The sequence below is a fragment of the Plecotus auritus genome, assembly GCF_963455305.1.
Source record: "Plecotus auritus genome assembly, chromosome: 3".
NCBI lineage: Eukaryota > Metazoa > Chordata > Mammalia > Chiroptera > Vespertilionidae > Plecotus > Plecotus auritus.
Window position 1 is genome coordinate 169,314,541 of NC_137772.1, and position 15,595 is coordinate 169,330,135.

The following is a 15,595-nucleotide window of genomic DNA, read 5'->3' on the forward strand; positions in this document are numbered from 1 at the left end:
ATCCCCAAGAGAATGTGCTCACCCCTCCAGGCCTACATTATCAGCCCAGGATGGCTGGGAAAAAGCCAGCTTAGGGAGGAGAGTGGAAATTAGAGCCCTTTGTACTAAGAACAAGGAGAAGCTAGAGAAGTGAAGTATTTTTGTTCTCCTTACCAAACTATTCCAGATCCTGGGAAAATGATAGTAAAAATTGGAAATAACACAATGCTGGGGGTTGTTGAGACTATTATTAACTGAGAGTCTTCTGGGAGTGGTCCTGACTTTAATCTAGGACAGTGGTCGGCAAACTGCAGCTCGCGAGCCACATGCGGCTCGCGAGCTGCTGTTTGCCGCTCTGTTGACTAATGAGTTTGCCGACTACTAGGATAGGGGCTTAATCACAAGGAACAACAGCAGCCTGTAATTATTGGAATTGAGAGTCTAGGTCAGTGGTCGGCAAACTCATTAGTCAACAGAGCGGCAAACCGCGGCTAGCGAGCCGCATGTGGCTCGCGAGCCGCAATTTGCCGACCACTGATCTAGGATGTCTACCTTTGGTAGTCCTATACCCAATTGAAGATTGACAAGAGAATATGGGGGAGTGACTCTCCTCCTGCAGGCCTTCCATACTAAGTATACAGACCTCTCAGGATTTCCCCTATTTGGAGCAGTTGGCCAAAAAGGAGAGGAGGGAAACTGACTTCCCTAGGTGATAATAGAGGACTCTGTTTGGGCCAGCCTCTGGTAAGGGATCATATTTCAAGTTAGGCTATTGACTTTGTGAGAGAACATCAGCAAAAGCCATGCTTCCTTCACAGTAACAGCTCCATGAGAGAACAGTCTCTTCTTGCCTACCTCTCTGGGCTGAAGAAGTTTCCTAGTTTCTTCTAGTTGCCTTGATCAGCATCAGGATGGTGGGGAATTGGGTTGACTGGAGAAGGAGGAAAGGGCTAAGAGGGAAAGGCTGGGCTTTTGAGGACATTGTATGTAGATTTGGTCCACTGAATACTTCTCTGCTGGGTCGCTGTTCAGTCCTTCCTGTTCTAACCCTCTCACAATGTCCTCTTTCCTCCCTTTCCAGTCCTGGGGCGGGTGCTGGAGGTGACAGATCTTCCTGAGGGCATCACTCGTATGGAGGCGGACAAACTCTTCACTCAGCTCGCCATGTCCGGCGCCAAGATCCAGTGGCTCAAGGATGCTCAGGGGCTGCCTGCCGGGGGTGGTGGGGACAGTAGTGGGACTGCTGAGAATGGTCGCCATGCAGACCTTGCTGCCTTGTACACCATCGTGGCTGTGTTTCCCAGCCCCCTGGCTGCCCAAAATGCCTCCCTTCGCCTCAACAACTCCGTGAGTCGCTTCAAACTTCGAGTGGCCAAAAAGAACTATGACCTGAGGATCCTGGAGCGAGCCAGCTCCCAATAAATATGAGGGGTAGGGACTCGCACAGCAGGGGTGGGGGCAAGGTGGATAACTCCCTGGCAGACCATGGACAGAGGGAGAAAGGAAGGCTACAGACACTAAACTGGAGCCTAAGACAGTAGGGATGAAGATAGAAACAGACAGACACACTGGCACTGGACTCCTTACTCCCTGCCATAGGCCCCCTCTTTCCCTGGTTGGCCTCCCTCTGCTACCCCCTCCTTTCCAACCTCTTCTATCATTTTTTATCTCTTCTCCCACCATGAAATGAATTTCTTTCATATTTTTTGGTCAGGTAGAATTGGGAGGCTTCTACACTCCCCTGTTCTCCTAATTTCCTTACCATCCCAAGCTCCCTTTTCATTTTTGGTCTTTATGAATATATTTATATGGAAAGAATTAAGAAAAATGAAATTGATTTCCCTTTCTTCTCATTTCCCCCATCTTGTCACCCCAAGCCCCACAAAGTTAAAACTTGGGCCTCCCCCTATCCCCCCAGAACACTTGTATATTGTTTGTTTGAGGTTCGTGCCGCAGTAACAGACACAGTATTTAATTGCACATACAGATGTTTGCTAGGTATATTCACTGTAAATTTTATTTAATCTGATTTTTTGTTTGTTTGGGGGGTTACTTGGGGGAAGGTTGATTTTGTTTTTAAATATAAAAAAAAAATCTGTCAATTGGACGTCAGTCCCTGTTTCTCTTTTGTTGCCCTGGTGTGGGTAGGGGTTGGAGGTCCTGGGTAGGTACAGACAGCCGCACAGAGTGGGAGTGATTTGATGTGGGTTTGGATGGCCTTTCTAGCATATGAACACATATATTCTTAACACTATTTCCTGTGTCCCAGCCTCCTCCTCACACATAATTCTGATAGATGGCTGGGTCTCTACTGGGACCTTGGTTCTGAGCTCTCCCAACTCTGCCCCTAACTGTGGTTCATCAGGCATATCACTTCTCAACTCTACAGCTCTGAGTCCTTATCAGGAGCCTAAGAGACTTGACTGGCTGGGTGACCTCTGAGGTTCCTTCCACTCTGTTAATTCTGTGATACTCATTTAGGGTCCTTGAGGCTGAGCTGCAGAGGGGTAAGTGAGGTCCAGAACTGGGTTGAAAGCTGGCCTCTTACCTGTTCATCCAATCTGCTGAAAACTCTTCAGGGATGGAAGGCTTGGGCCTTTCTTTAATCCTAAAGCCAGTCGATTGGATTCTTCCTGGCAGGAACACAAGTAGATGTTTCTTACAATAAAAGTTACATCAGTTAAACTTGCACTACCAAGACACCAGGTGTGCTCAGCCTTCCCTGCTATACAGCTGAAGAAAGGTGAAGAGCCGAAGTCACCTGCCTGCAAGGTGGAGCTTTTCCTCTGAGGCTACTCAGAGCTAGTCTGTTGTTCACCCTGTCAGACCAGAGTCATTAAAGAGCCCATATACTCAGAACATCCAGCAGCCCCTTTTCAATCTCGCCCACCCATTAAAGGAGTGGAAAAATGGAAATGACAAAGAACATTGCCCTGGAAATCTCTTGGGTCTGGGTAGCAGTGTCTCTAGCTAGGCTCCTCCGAAGCTTGTCTAACCCAACCTTCAACATAACCCTTTACTTGAACAGATACAAGGGATAAAATGGCACTATATTGTCACCTTCAAATTGCTCTCCTCTGAGATGGCGGTATCTCCTTTTTCAGCTGTGTCACACAGGGCAGGAGAAGGCTGCGTGCCTGAGATAAGAATGCCTGATAACACACTGACCCATCAGTTCATACACTGGGGCATCCGAGGAGGGAGATGAAATCAGAATCAAAGGGACTTGGAGTGGGAGGCCTGGCATCCTACCACCTCCCAAGAGTTTGCAGTTCTCGTGGGGATATTACTTGCAGGTGATAAAAATTCCCTGGGTGGCAGCTATTATTGCCTTGTGTCCATTGTTGAGGCCTTCTGTATCTGATCATTAGACCCTCACTCCCCCAGAGGCTTTTTAAAATAGAATTCCCTTCACCCTGAGGACAAGATTTTAGAGGAATAGGGGGAAGATGCCTCTGGGGACAGCTGGAGAAAACGGAGCAATACCACATGTTCTTCACTCCCTGACAAGATGGCAGGAAGGTACCCCTCCAACTTCCCACAGAGAAGAAAGCAATCTAGTCTGGCCTATAGGAGAGCTCTGAAAATTAAAATTTCCCTTTCTTCGCCATTTCCCAGCCCTTTATAAAGGTTGGAGTTTAAATCTATCCTTGATGGTATAAAGACACATGGCAACAAGAAGAATGGCTGGGAAGTTCAAGGCTTAATTCCTGAAGCAGGTCCAGGGAGGGGAGAATTTTGGACCTTGGAAAAAGGGGTTTGGTTGGAAAAGCTGTTCATAATCAATCCTTACCTTCAGTCATCTAAAATTATCCAAATGAGTATACAGCATGAACACTGTCCCCTCCTGAATTTACCCAGTACTGACATGCACACCACAGATGAGAAACTAGGGAACAGCAACTCTGGAAGGTGGGAGGAGTTAGGGTCCAGTCCTGCCCAGGCCTCCCCATATCCAATTTCTCTATGTCAGCTGTGTCGCTCAGCTGTCCACTTCACTCCAGCCCTGTCATTCCAGCTCTGACACCGAGGCAAGAGGCTAGGTCTACAAATACCGTCTGGGTGGCTGGTGTGAGTTCAGAGGGTACTGGGGGGGCTTAGCCCCCAAGGAAGAGGACCAGTCTTCCTCCAGTGCTACCATCAAGACTGCAGGGGCTCCCTCTTCCCTCCACAGACTGAATTAACAGGGAATCCCAAACGTGAGTTGCCTCTTCATCCTCTTTCCATTTCCAGGACTGCTCACCCCAGCCTCCCCAATCCGTAGTCTATTCAGCTTCTTCATTTCTCTTCTTGTCTAGGAGTAGTTTAGGTTTTAGGAGTGAAATTATTCTACTCCAGGATAAAGAGCTAGGATTGGAGTGGGGTCAAGTGAAGGGAGTAGTAAGGGAAGGAAAGGCTCATATTACTTTGAAAACTTAAAATAGCTGAGGCCTGAGGCAAGCTGGGAACTAGGCACTAGGCCCCCAGGGCTCAAGAAAGAAGTAGAGAACAAATGCCCCAGCCCATCCCTCCACACATCAGCCTCCTGATAAAATGAAATCTGGAAAGTGTCATATCTCTACTGCCCATAGATTCCCAGGAGAAATGAAGTACCTGTTGGAAAATCCCTAAATCAGGCAGTCTTGAGTACTGACTGTATGGGGGCTACAAATTTGGGGGTTGCACCTCAGAGTGGATGGATGGGTTTTGGTTTGAGGAACTAGTTGGGAAGTTCTTCAGTCTGTTGGGTTTTTCTCAGGATCTCCATGGAATTTTCCTATTCATAAGCTCTGTGAAAAGATTTCTCCCAAAACCTCCCTTTTAAGGACCACCCTACTATAAAGGGAAAGAAATAAGGGAGGGAGAATGGCAGTCGGGGATTAGATGTCATAGTGGGGTCCAACCTCTTGCAGGATGACAGAAAAGAAGGTGCTGGAGTCCCCTAAGCCCTCCCCAGCAGAGACTCGGCAAAGTGGGGTGAGTCAGGGCCTCTGACCACTGGGTGTGGGGAACTGGGAAGCCAGTGCAGCACTTGAAGAAAAGTGCTTGAATTGATCTCACTTGTATGCGACTCCTCTGTTGTTAGATTGCCTGTCAGCATCTGCAGCCCCAATACCCCCTAATCCTGGGGTGTGCCCCTTGCCCCAAGCTAGAAAAATGTCTAGTGAGCTTCAGCTTTACCTAGTCTAGAGAGCATGACAATTCTTTTAACTTTGGGTTTCCTTCATTCCCTCCTCCCTCCCCCTCAGCTACAGCGGCTGAAGCAGTTATTCAGGAAGGAGTCTGCTGGGACAAAGGAGATGGAGCTTCCCCCAGAGCCCCAGGCTAATGGGGAGGCAGTGGGAGCTGGGGGTGGGCCCATCTACTACATCTATGAGGAAGAGGAGGAAGAAGAGGAGGAGGAGGAGGAGCCACCCCCAGAACCTCCTAAGCTTGTCAATGATAAGCCCCACAAATTCAAAGATCATTTCTTCAAGAAGCCCAAGTTCTGTGATGTCTGTGCCCGGATGATTGTGCGTGAGTCATGAAGGGAAGGAGAAAGCATGTAATGTTGAAGGCAGGGAACTGGGAAAGGGCTTAGGAGAGGAGTATTGGTATAGCAGACAGGCTGTAGCAAGATTTGGCTTTAAGGAAATACTGTTAGAGACTGAGAATGTGGGGTTCCACACAGAAAAGGAACTAGGCGCTATAGGAGCAGTGATGGTACAAAGGGCAAGGGAAGCAGCAACCTCACCCAAATGTTCTCCCCTCTCCCAAGTCAACAACAAATTTGGGCTTCGCTGTAAGAACTGCAAAACCAACATCCACGAACACTGTCAGTCCTACGTGGAGATGCAGAGGTGCTTCGGCAAGATTGTGAGTAGGCTTTGGGGAGCAAGAAAATAGAGAGGGGACATGTTGCCAGCTACACCCCTGCCAGTCTCTCCTCAGGCCACCCCCTCCATTTCCCTGCTTTTTCTCTCTCAGCCCATCTCTTACTTCAAAAAGGAGCACTCATGGGAGAGATGGGGTTCTGGGTCCTGCCTTGCTCTTTCTGATGCTTTCCATTCTACCCTACAGCCCCCTGGTTTTCATCGGGCCTACAGCTCCCCACTCTACAGCAACCAGCAGTACGCTAGTGTCTGTAAGTGACTCACATGGAACCGGAGGGAATGGGCAAGTTTAGAGATGGTTTCAGCACACCTCTAGATTTAGAAACCAAATTCTGAAACAGAAAGATTCTCCATCCCATGGTTCTCTCTCAACCTAATAGTTTAGCCACCTTGGATGCAGAGTCAATATTCCCCTATATGATAGCTGAGGGAGACAAGATTTAGCTAGGTCTCCACACAGCCAGCAAGAGGCATAGCCAAGACTGAATCTTCATCAAAAGCTATGCTCTGCATATGCAAAACCATTTCTAAGTGAACAAGGATTCTCGACTGTACTCATCCTTGTTACAGAAGAATGCTAGCTTAAGGACAGACCCAGAGCTATGGACATCCTGGGCAGATTCATAGTTTAGCAACCCTTAACATTTATGTTGAGGTGAAGCTAAATTCTGTGAGGAGTATGGGTGTAAAAAGAAGGGCCCACTGGTACAAGCACCCCTGCTTGCACATGCCATTCAGTGGGACAAAAAAGCCAGCAGTTAAAGGACCACTCTCCTGAGAAGGAGAATAGGAATTCTGAGCATTCCCCAACACCCAAGCAACTTAGTTAAGTTGACTTTCCAACATCATATAATGAATGCTCTGCCTGGAAGGAATGCTGGTAAGTATTTTTCTCCATTACATTACATTTCCAGTGATGTTTTTAGAGCTCTTTATAGATTGATGATCTAGGTATGCCCAGATGACAACTTCCCTGATCCTACACACACACACACACACACACACACACACACACACACATACACACACACACACTCACACGCACAGGTATCTACTCAATCACACCTCTCCCTTACTTAGGAGGTCTCTCTTTCCTCCAAGCCTTTCCCTGCCTCCCCAGTAATGTCTTCTTTCTTCTCCCATTCCCACCAGCTGCTGCAAATCGTAATGACCCTGTGTTTGAAACACTGCGCACTGGGGTGATCATGGCAAACAAAGAACGGAAGAAAGGACAGGCAGATAAGAAAAATGTGAGCACCATAACTCCTACTGAGTTCCCTTCCAGAGACCCCATGTCTCCTCTCTGGAAAGCTGAAAAAAAGCTAGGATTTCTTTCCCCTAAAATTGCACATAACCCAACAGACAGATTTTTGCATGCAATTTTAGAGGGCCTCAGGTTAAGAACTCCTGCCATAGCATGCGTTTTCTCCAGGAACGCCCTTGCAAAACTGTCAGATTAATCACTATAACCAACTGAAGGCTAGACCCCAGACCCCTGGCATTGCTAAACAATAGAGGCAAGAGCTGTGCTTTTGGATTCAGGGAACAGAATTTGCCCAGTAATTCTAGAATCATACAAGGGTCCATGAAGATCATCTGGTCTGACCCATTTATTCTATAGATGAGGTAACTGAGGCACAAATCTAGTGGCCAAAAGTAGTTTCATTTCCTTTTGTAATAGGACTAGAGGCCCAGTGCACAGATTCGTGCACTGTTGGGGTCCCTCAGCCTGGCCTGTGCCCTCTCACAATCCGGGACCCCCTGGGGGGATGTCAGACTGCCGGTTTCGACATCCCCCGAGGGATGTAGTAGTGCGCGAAGCAGTAGGCAGCTGAGTAGGAGCCTGAGCCCAGGCCAGGCGCTACTCCTGCTCATCCCAGCCCCGCTGTGCCTGTTGCCACTCAGTAGCGCTGCCGTGGAGGCGGGACAGGCTCACGCCGCAGCTGCACTCGCCAGCCATAAGCCCAGCATCTGGCGCCTGTCACTCAGCTGAGAGGTACTCCCACTGTGGGAGTGCACTGACCACCAGAGGGCAGCTCCTGTATTGAGCACCTGCCCCCTGGTGGTTAGTGCGCATCATAGCGACAGGTCGTTCTGTTGTTCAGTCATTTGGTCACTTAGGCTTTTATATATATACTAGTAAATTACTAGAGTCATAATGCCATAGATTTGCATTCAGTTCAGCAAGGGGTTTATTAGCATATCCTTATATCTATCTGGACAACCAGGATGGACTAATGTAGATAACAGTTACGGTTAGACGGAATGCTAAAATTGACTGAATGACAGTACCCAAAGGACCCTGGTCCTTTAGGGAGTGTCCAGCTACAGGAAGATTTCTGATGGCTCATAACATGATTTTGTCTTTGGTCCTTACCTATGAACATTTTTCTCACTGGTGCAAATGAAGACATAAATGGTATACCCATCAAGTTTGTGGGAAACATAGAAGGAAAAACATATATGGAATAATATATTCAGAAATCTTATAGACTAGAAAAAGGCCCAACACTAATCATTTGAAATTTTGTAAGGAAAAATGTATATATCTGTTTTTGGATAAAAAACAAAAATAAAAAAACACAACAACAAATCAACTGCACAAAAACAGAACTAGAGATCTGGCTTCAAAGTAGTTGATATGGAAGTTGGGTGCAGATTAGGGATTTCTGTGGAGGGAGCTATGACTGTAAGGCACTAACAATGTGATTTGGCTGCTTCCAGAAAGGCTAGCACACTCGGGTTCTGTTTTCTTAAGGGAATTATAAAAGCTGTGTTGCCCATTTTTCTCTTATACACTGAGGTATTTTTAAGGACAGACATTATAGTAAAGGACATAGAATTAGGATCCTGGGAAATTATTTGAAGGGACTGAGAATAATTAGAAAAAAAGGCAGGAAGGACATGTGCTGACATGTCCTCAGATCTTTAAAGGGATTATATTGGTTCTATATTCCTCCAGAAGGCAAATCAGGCCAATGACTAATAGTTACAGGGAGACTGGCATAGGTTTAATATGGGGAAATGTCCTATAAATAAATTGCATGGGCTTATTTTGCAAGATAGTGAGTTCCCTGTCATTAGCTGCATTCAAGCACAATGTGGGTGGCCCACCTGCCAGGATGTTTCAGAGAAAGTCTCTGCATTAGGCAGGTGATTGAATAGATATTTTCTCCAAGGCTTCTTCCAACCCTTCGATCCTATTATTCTCTGTCCTGATTGGAGAGCCAGGGCAAGCATGGGTTCCCAAGACAGCATCTTCCTAACTCTGGTGTACCTCCAGCCTCTAGCAGCCATGATGGAAGAGGAGCCAGAGTCGGCCAGACCAGAGGGAGGCAAAGCCCAGAATGGTGAGTGACACCCACCTCCATCCACAGAGATGGAGGAGGTCAGGGGCTCAGCAGTGGCCCAGGGAAAGGACGCGCCAGGTTTGGAGAGAAAGGAGGCCTCACAACAGAAGGGTAAGAGGATGAGGGATACCCTCCAGGAACCAGAGACAATTAGTTGGTGTTTCTCATCCCAGGAAACCCTGAAGGGGATAAGAAGGCTGAAAAGAAGACACCTGATGACAAAGTGAGACTCCTTTCTCCCTGCATGGAGCCCAGTCCTTTTCCCAGCCCAGTCTGACACCACTCTCGACCTCAGCAAGAGCTCAGACTGCGCCCTCGGGTTCCCATTACCCTTAACCAGCCTTCTCCACCACCTTACACACACACTGCTAATGCATTCCTCATAGTTCAGGGACCTGGGAGAGAGTTGGAATGGAGGGTGTCTGGAGAATGCTCCTGCCTTGGACTCCTGCCCCTCAATGTGGGACAGAGGAGCCCTGAGACTCATCCCCCACTTTCACCCCCAGCACAAGCAGCCTGGCTTCCAGCAGTCTCATTACTTTGTGGCGCTCTATCGGTTCAAAGCCCTGGAAAAGGACGACCTGGATTTCCCGTGAGAGGCCTTAAGATTGGGGTGGGGGTATACTGGATGTGGAGAGGGAGAGCCCAGCTCCCTCTGGGAAAGGAAAGGGGGAAGGGATACTCAGGGCTTGGAGCTTATCGAGGCTGGACCTGGGTACAGCCAAGGGACTGGATACTAAGGCCCCTAAATCTCAGAGGCCCCTCCCTTCCCCTGCCAGGCCTGGAGAGAAGATCACAGTCATTGATGACTCCAATGAGGAGTGGTGGCGGGTAAGAGAAATGACTGAGGGTAGGGTGGAACATGGGTTGAATTTAAAAGGCTGATTCTCCCTACCATCTCCTCTAGGGGAAAATAGGGGAGAAAGTCGGATTTTTCCCTCCAAACTTCATCATTCGGGTCCGGTCTGGAGAACGTGTACACCGGGTAACAAGATCCTTCGTGGGGAATCGCGAAATAGGACAGATCACCCTCAAGAAGGACCAGGTTAAAAAAAAAAAAAAAAAAAAAAAGACCAGGTAGCTCTGGTGCCCCAACCCAACCCCAGGCCGGGAGGCTCCTCTGCAAACTACACTCTATTAATGAAACTAGGAAAGGCCTCCGTAACTCCGGCTCCCCTGCTCTCCTCTACAACGGTTTTCCCTTGATTTCTCTCCTCCCTAATCCTTTAATCCTAGATCGTGGTGCAGAAAGGAGATGAAGCTGGCGGCTACGTCAAGGTCTACACTGGCCGCAAGGTGGGGCTGTTCCCCACCGACTTCCTGGAGGAGATTTAGGTGTGCAGGCAGGCGCCTGCTGGCGGGAGAGACCCAGGCCGGGTTCTGGGCAGGCCCAGTGGAAGCTGGAGAAGAAATGGAGTGAAAGCAACTATACTGCTGAGTAAGGGAGGAGCGGGAAGGCCCGCCAGAGCGAGACGGGGCTCCTGGGAAGGGACCGGTTCCCGCCCTCCTCCTTCGCCTATGCCGTCGGATACTGGTGCCTAGAACAGCCTTTGAGAGCTGGAAAAAGAATGCGTTTCCACTAGGAGGCGCCCTGGGTTGCGGGGGTGGGTGGGAGGCGAACTGTTGAATGTTGTGAATTTATTAAAGTTTTGACAAAAGTTAGAAAAGTTTGTTCTTTAACTTGGGGCCAAGGAGGGAGAGGGCCTACGAAGTGGTGGAAAATCCTCCCCAGCAGTCACATTTTGCTACTATCGGGTAACCTGAAACCCACCTGGGCTGAGGCCGGTGGGAGATGGGGAGACAAGTGCGTCCGCTAGGTGAGGCCTCTGTAGTCAGTAAAGAAAGGAGAGCCGGGCTGGGGTCACCGCCCCCGCGCCACTGGGGCTAGGAACAGGACCTGGTTGCAGGGTAGGTCCCTCTAGTTTTCCGCGATTTAGCCGCGGACAGCCCCTTACATTTCGAAACCTGGCTCAGTGCCGAGCTGGGCCGCCAGGGGGCGATGCAAGATCTCGGTTGGAGAGCGAGGGACGGGGGCCGAGGTGGTGGGGAGAGAAGAGAACCAGAGACAAGGAGCCCGAGACCCTGGGCCTGGGAGGGGGTGGGGTGCGTGCCGTCTCCATGGCAACACTTCCTCAGGTCCTCCGGGAACCCAGCGAGCAAGGCCCGGGGGCTTAACCCCTCCCGCGCGGCCCCCGCCCCAGCCCTGACAGGTACCAAGCGAAAGGGCGCTGGGCAGACAGCTAAAGGGCTCGCGCGGAGAACCACCCTGCGGCGCGCCGTATGCAAATATTTTCATTTGCATATGTAGACATGCAAATAGACCGGTCTTGGTCAGGGTGGCAGGTGGCAGGGAGCGGGAAGGTGTAGGGAAGGGAGCTGAAGGAGGAGTTTAGAGACCTGGGAGTGGACCAGTGAAAGGCAGCCTGGGGTGGTCGCTGGAGTGGAGTCTGCGGAGGGTCTTGAGCTTGATGGCGGATGGGGGGAGGGTCAGCGTGGCCAGCCAGGAGATCCTCTTCTCCTGCCCGCTGTCTGCCAGGCCTGAGGTTGGCACCGCCTAGCAAGGTTGGCAGCGGGAGCCCAGGCACCATCTGCTGCTGGCGGGAAAGGGTGGGGGGAGGACAGAGGCTCAGCTGGGCTGGGGAAAAGGAGGGCCCGGGACCAGCGTGCCCCCCTTCCTTCCAGAAGGCTGAGGTGTGGTGGGGGTAGGGAAACACACAAGAGGACTCATTGCAGAACCGGGTTCTGTCTTCTGTTCCTTTGCTCTTGACTGTACTGGAGTCCTTGGGGGATGCGGGGTCATAAGGAAGACTCAGGTAGCACCCCTTTCATCATGCTTGGGCTGGAATAGCAGCAGACCACAGGCCTTCCCTCCACATCCCCACACACAAATCAAGCCTTTTGCCCCCATCCCTCCTCGGGTGGGATTTGCCTACCACGAATGGGGGTGGGCGGAGAACAACTAGGACTTGGGTCCTATCTCTTCACCAAGCAGTCTGAGGGACTCAAAACCAGAGCCCCTGAGATCCTTGAGTGGGGCCCCCCACAATGCTGAAGCAAAACCAATTTACTGGCTCATTGGGCGGTGATGCTGGTGTGGGGGTACTGAGAGAGAGAGAGCGGCTGTTCTCCCCCCCCCCAATACACTCGGGGGGCACCCCCCTTCCCCGCCTCACAGAGCCGGCAGCTGTCCCTAATTAGAACGGCGGTTTAATTGGATTTATCAGCAGTTAATAGGAAATTAAGCAAAGGGCCCGAGAGAGGGAGGGCAGAAGGAGCGGGAAGGCCGGCTGTGCGGAGCTGGAAGGACGGGTGCTGGAGTGCCAGGGCTGGGGACACAAGGCCCAGTATCGTGATTGAGCCCCATGGTCATGCCCTGACCCCCAGTACTTGTCTGCTGGTTTAGCCTGGCCCGCTGGCAAAGAGCTGGTCTCAGGAGAAGGAGTCGGGAACAACAGAGACCCTGTGGGGGCCCCAAAGCCCTCTACTCCTGCCAGCAGCCACCTGGGTGATGGATAATGCTGCCTTACACTGCAAAGGTCATAAGTCTGGGCCAAGGAGCGACTGAATAAAAAACAGACCGGTTATTAGGGTCCAAGATACAACCCGCACCCTACTCTTCCCCAGTGCGCACCAACTCATAGCAAAGAAAGTGCCCCTTGATGTCAGAAGATCGGGCAGCACAGGCAATGAGGGGGGTATGGACTGAACCTCTCTCCCACCCCCTGCCTCCTGGCTGTGTTGAGGATCCTGGGAGTCTTCCTGTACAGCCAATGTCCCTCTATGGCTCCTGCTCCTGCTTTTCTCCCCAACAGCTGGGGTTGGGGTTGGGGTGGGCTGGCTTGGCTGAGGCCAGAGTGGCCCAGCCTCTGCAACACCTGCCTGGGGGGCAAGGAAGAAAGCTTGCAGGCAGTCAAACAGGGTGCAGGGTCAATAGCCCCAGGCGCCTCCTGTCAGCAGGCCCTCCTGCCATCAGGACCTCATTATATATACGGCTAGAATAACAAGGCGTTCTAGCAGGCACTCCCGCGACCTCTCCACCACACTCCTCCACCCCAGGGCAAGGCTCCCGCATATGTGTGGGTGTCAACCTCTGAACATGTGGGGGTCTCTGTGCCCTTGGCAATTATGGGTGTCTATGTCCCTGGTGTGCAGTGCGTGTGTGTGTGTGTGTGTGTTCCAAAGTGTGTGAGATGTGTGTGTACATTGGTGTGCCCCTGTACCCTGAATACGTATCTGTCTTGTCACCATTCTGTCCACCCCCCCCCCAACTTCTATTATTTTTGTCAGTCTAAGCCCCTGGGTGTAGCGGTGTGCACATGTGCTTTGGCGTGTCTGTGCATTCTTCACGCCTGGGTGTGCCCGCTGTAGGCATTTCCGTGGGTCTCTGTCCCCCGCAGGGACTGTGTCTGTGTGAGAATCAGGAAGAGCCTCTAGCGAGTGTGTGTTGCTCTGGCATCTACACTTGCAGGTGTGTGTGCCTCTGTGACAGTGCGTGGGCGTGTGCCTGGGTGTGAACCACACGGCGGCGCGTATTCGAAAGACAGTGTGACGCAGGCGCGCTCTCTGTGTCTGTGTGCCTGCGCGCGCCTGGCTGCCTTTCCCACCCCCGCCCCTTCCTCTCGGATTCCTAGTCCTCTCCTCTCCGGGCGGGCTTAGCTCCGCCGTCCGCATCATCTCCATCCATTATTGAAGAAACAGCCGCGTCCGCTCCAATCACATCAACAACCCCCCGCCCCCCTCGGTTCCGCTCGCCCCGCAGCCCCTCTGGGTGCTGGGAGAGGGAAAGCAGAGGCGCAGCGGGGGCACCAGCAGGAGCGGGCTCATGACCTGGTGCCCCGAGCAGGGCCAGGCACCGGGACGCCGGGGTCCCCGGCGGAGAGTGCTTTGCATAAACAGATGGCGCGGGCGTCTTTGTCTAGCTCCCTCGCTCCCTCGCTTGCTCTTCGAGCGGCTCCTGGCTCCTCCGCTGTTTAGCTGATGCAATCATGATCATCTCAGAGCCTCAGGACCCGGAGCCCTTAATAGCGGCGGCGAGGGTCAGGGGCCTCGGGGCTCCCGAGCAGATGCTGGGCACTGTGTCTTCCCTCCAGGGCTCCGCCCCCCACACCCCACAGCTGCAGAGGGAAGACGGAGCCCGTACTGAGGTGACGGGCATGTGGAGGTGACCGGAAAGGGGACCCCAGTCAGTGCCCCGAGGTGTCCCCAGGCTGTCCCGTAAGACTGCTGCAGCCCCCACCCCTCAGGAGCAGCAAGCCAGAGAATAGGACTCCAACTAGTGAATGGGATGGAAAGACAGAGATAAAGAGCGACAGAGAGGCATTTGTAATGAGAGACACAGCGAGGTAGAGATGTAGAGGGAAGGAGAGACAACAGAGAGACGGAGAAACAGCTGCAGAGGGACAAGCCAGGTAGAGAGCTACAGAGGAAGAGACAGACAGCCAGAATGATAAGGAACAACAGAGACACACAGACATACACAGAGACACCGAGACAGACAGGACCCCTAAGAGAGTAGGACAGGCAGGGGCTGAGGGCAGTCCCTGGACAGAGACGGAGCTCCCCCGCCCCCACCACCGCCTCTGGGACTGCCCAGCTTCACGAGAGGACTCATCCTGAACCTGGGGTGCCCGAGGCTGGCGAGGTGGGAGCTTCCGTGTCTCCTCTCCGCATCCTCCACCCCGCCCACTGCGGAACCCACTGCCTTGGCCGAGGGAGTGGCAGGAGCGGCGGGTGGGGCGTGAACCACACTCTAGAGCTGACTTACCTGCCGAAAAGCAGTGGGGCGCAGGCCCGACGCGGCCCAACAGGGGGCGTCCGAGGCATCTCCCCTGAGAGCTTAGAAGCAGCTCGGCCTCCAGGGGGCGTCCGCGCCCACAGCCCCTGAAGTCAGCATAAGGCAGCGCCGAATCCAGCTTCTTTTTTTAACCTACGGTGGAGCCGTCTGCGTGCTGAGTAGTGTCCTGCGCGATTTAACGTTTGGAGTCCAGTCGCGGCGGGACCCCGGCCCGCCCCTGGCCACGCCTAATCCACTGCTAATGACTTCTGCGGTCCCTCACCCGCTGGGTCAGTTTGGCCTGAATCCTTTTGGTGGGAAAGTGCGGGGAGGTGGGCGCAGCTGGGATCTGGAACCAAACAGTTCTGTGTTCGGCCCTAGAGATCCTGATCCAGAGATAGGAGTGGGCTTAGAAATAGAGTCACAGAGAAGGTGCCAGAGATGGGCACCAGAAGCAGGTGACCGGTCAGGGAGCCCCGATCAGAAGCAAAAACGTGAGAAGTTGGGAGAGTGGGCAGAGGCGCACGGCCGGCTGGAGGACTGCGGCGGCTCAGGGAAAGGAGCGGGCAGAGGCTTTGGGACGTGCTAGGCCAAGTCACTGGGGCGCACGGGAAAGGACCCAGGAAGGTGGGCGATGGCCC

At 52.1% G+C, this 15,595-nt stretch overlaps 2 protein-coding genes across 30 annotated transcripts in view; both read left to right on the top strand.

Annotated features, from left to right (window-relative positions):
- Positions 1–2,086, top strand: part of R3HDM2 (R3H domain containing 2) — a 212,756-nt gene extending 210,670 nt beyond the window's left edge. For all 24 annotated transcript variants that reach the window (XM_080663014.1, XM_080663001.1, XM_080663018.1 and 21 more), the window contains one exon: positions 1,061–2,086. In XM_080663014.1, the coding sequence (XP_080519140.1) occupies positions 1,061–1,401 (341 nt within the window). In that variant the 3' untranslated portion in view covers positions 1,402–2,086. The remainder of the gene's footprint in view (positions 1–1,060) is intronic.
- A 1,885-nt stretch (positions 2,087–3,971) lies between these two features.
- On the top strand, positions 3,972–10,842 carry STAC3 (SH3 and cysteine rich domain 3). Of its 6 annotated transcripts, none has more exons than XM_080659264.1 (12): positions 3,972–4,178; positions 4,872–4,935; positions 5,208–5,475; positions 5,717–5,814; positions 6,019–6,082; positions 6,984–7,081; positions 9,115–9,181; positions 9,355–9,404; positions 9,688–9,773; positions 9,961–10,012; positions 10,099–10,166; positions 10,418–10,842. In XM_080659264.1, the coding sequence occupies exons 2-12, from the start codon at positions 4,873–4,875 to the stop codon at positions 10,599–10,601; spliced, it is 1,098 nt and encodes a 365-aa protein (XP_080515390.1). In that variant the 5' UTR covers positions 3,972–4,178; position 4,872; the 3' UTR covers positions 10,602–10,842. The 6 variants fall into 6 exon arrangements, 5 of the variants coding, with proteins under 5 accessions (XP_080515390.1, XP_080515391.1, XP_080515393.1 ...); XM_080659265.1 differs by having other exon boundaries at positions 3,986–4,178; positions 10,089–10,226; XM_080659267.1 differs by having other exon boundaries at positions 3,996–4,178; positions 10,089–10,166.
- Positions 10,843–15,595: the final 4,753 nt, after the last annotated feature.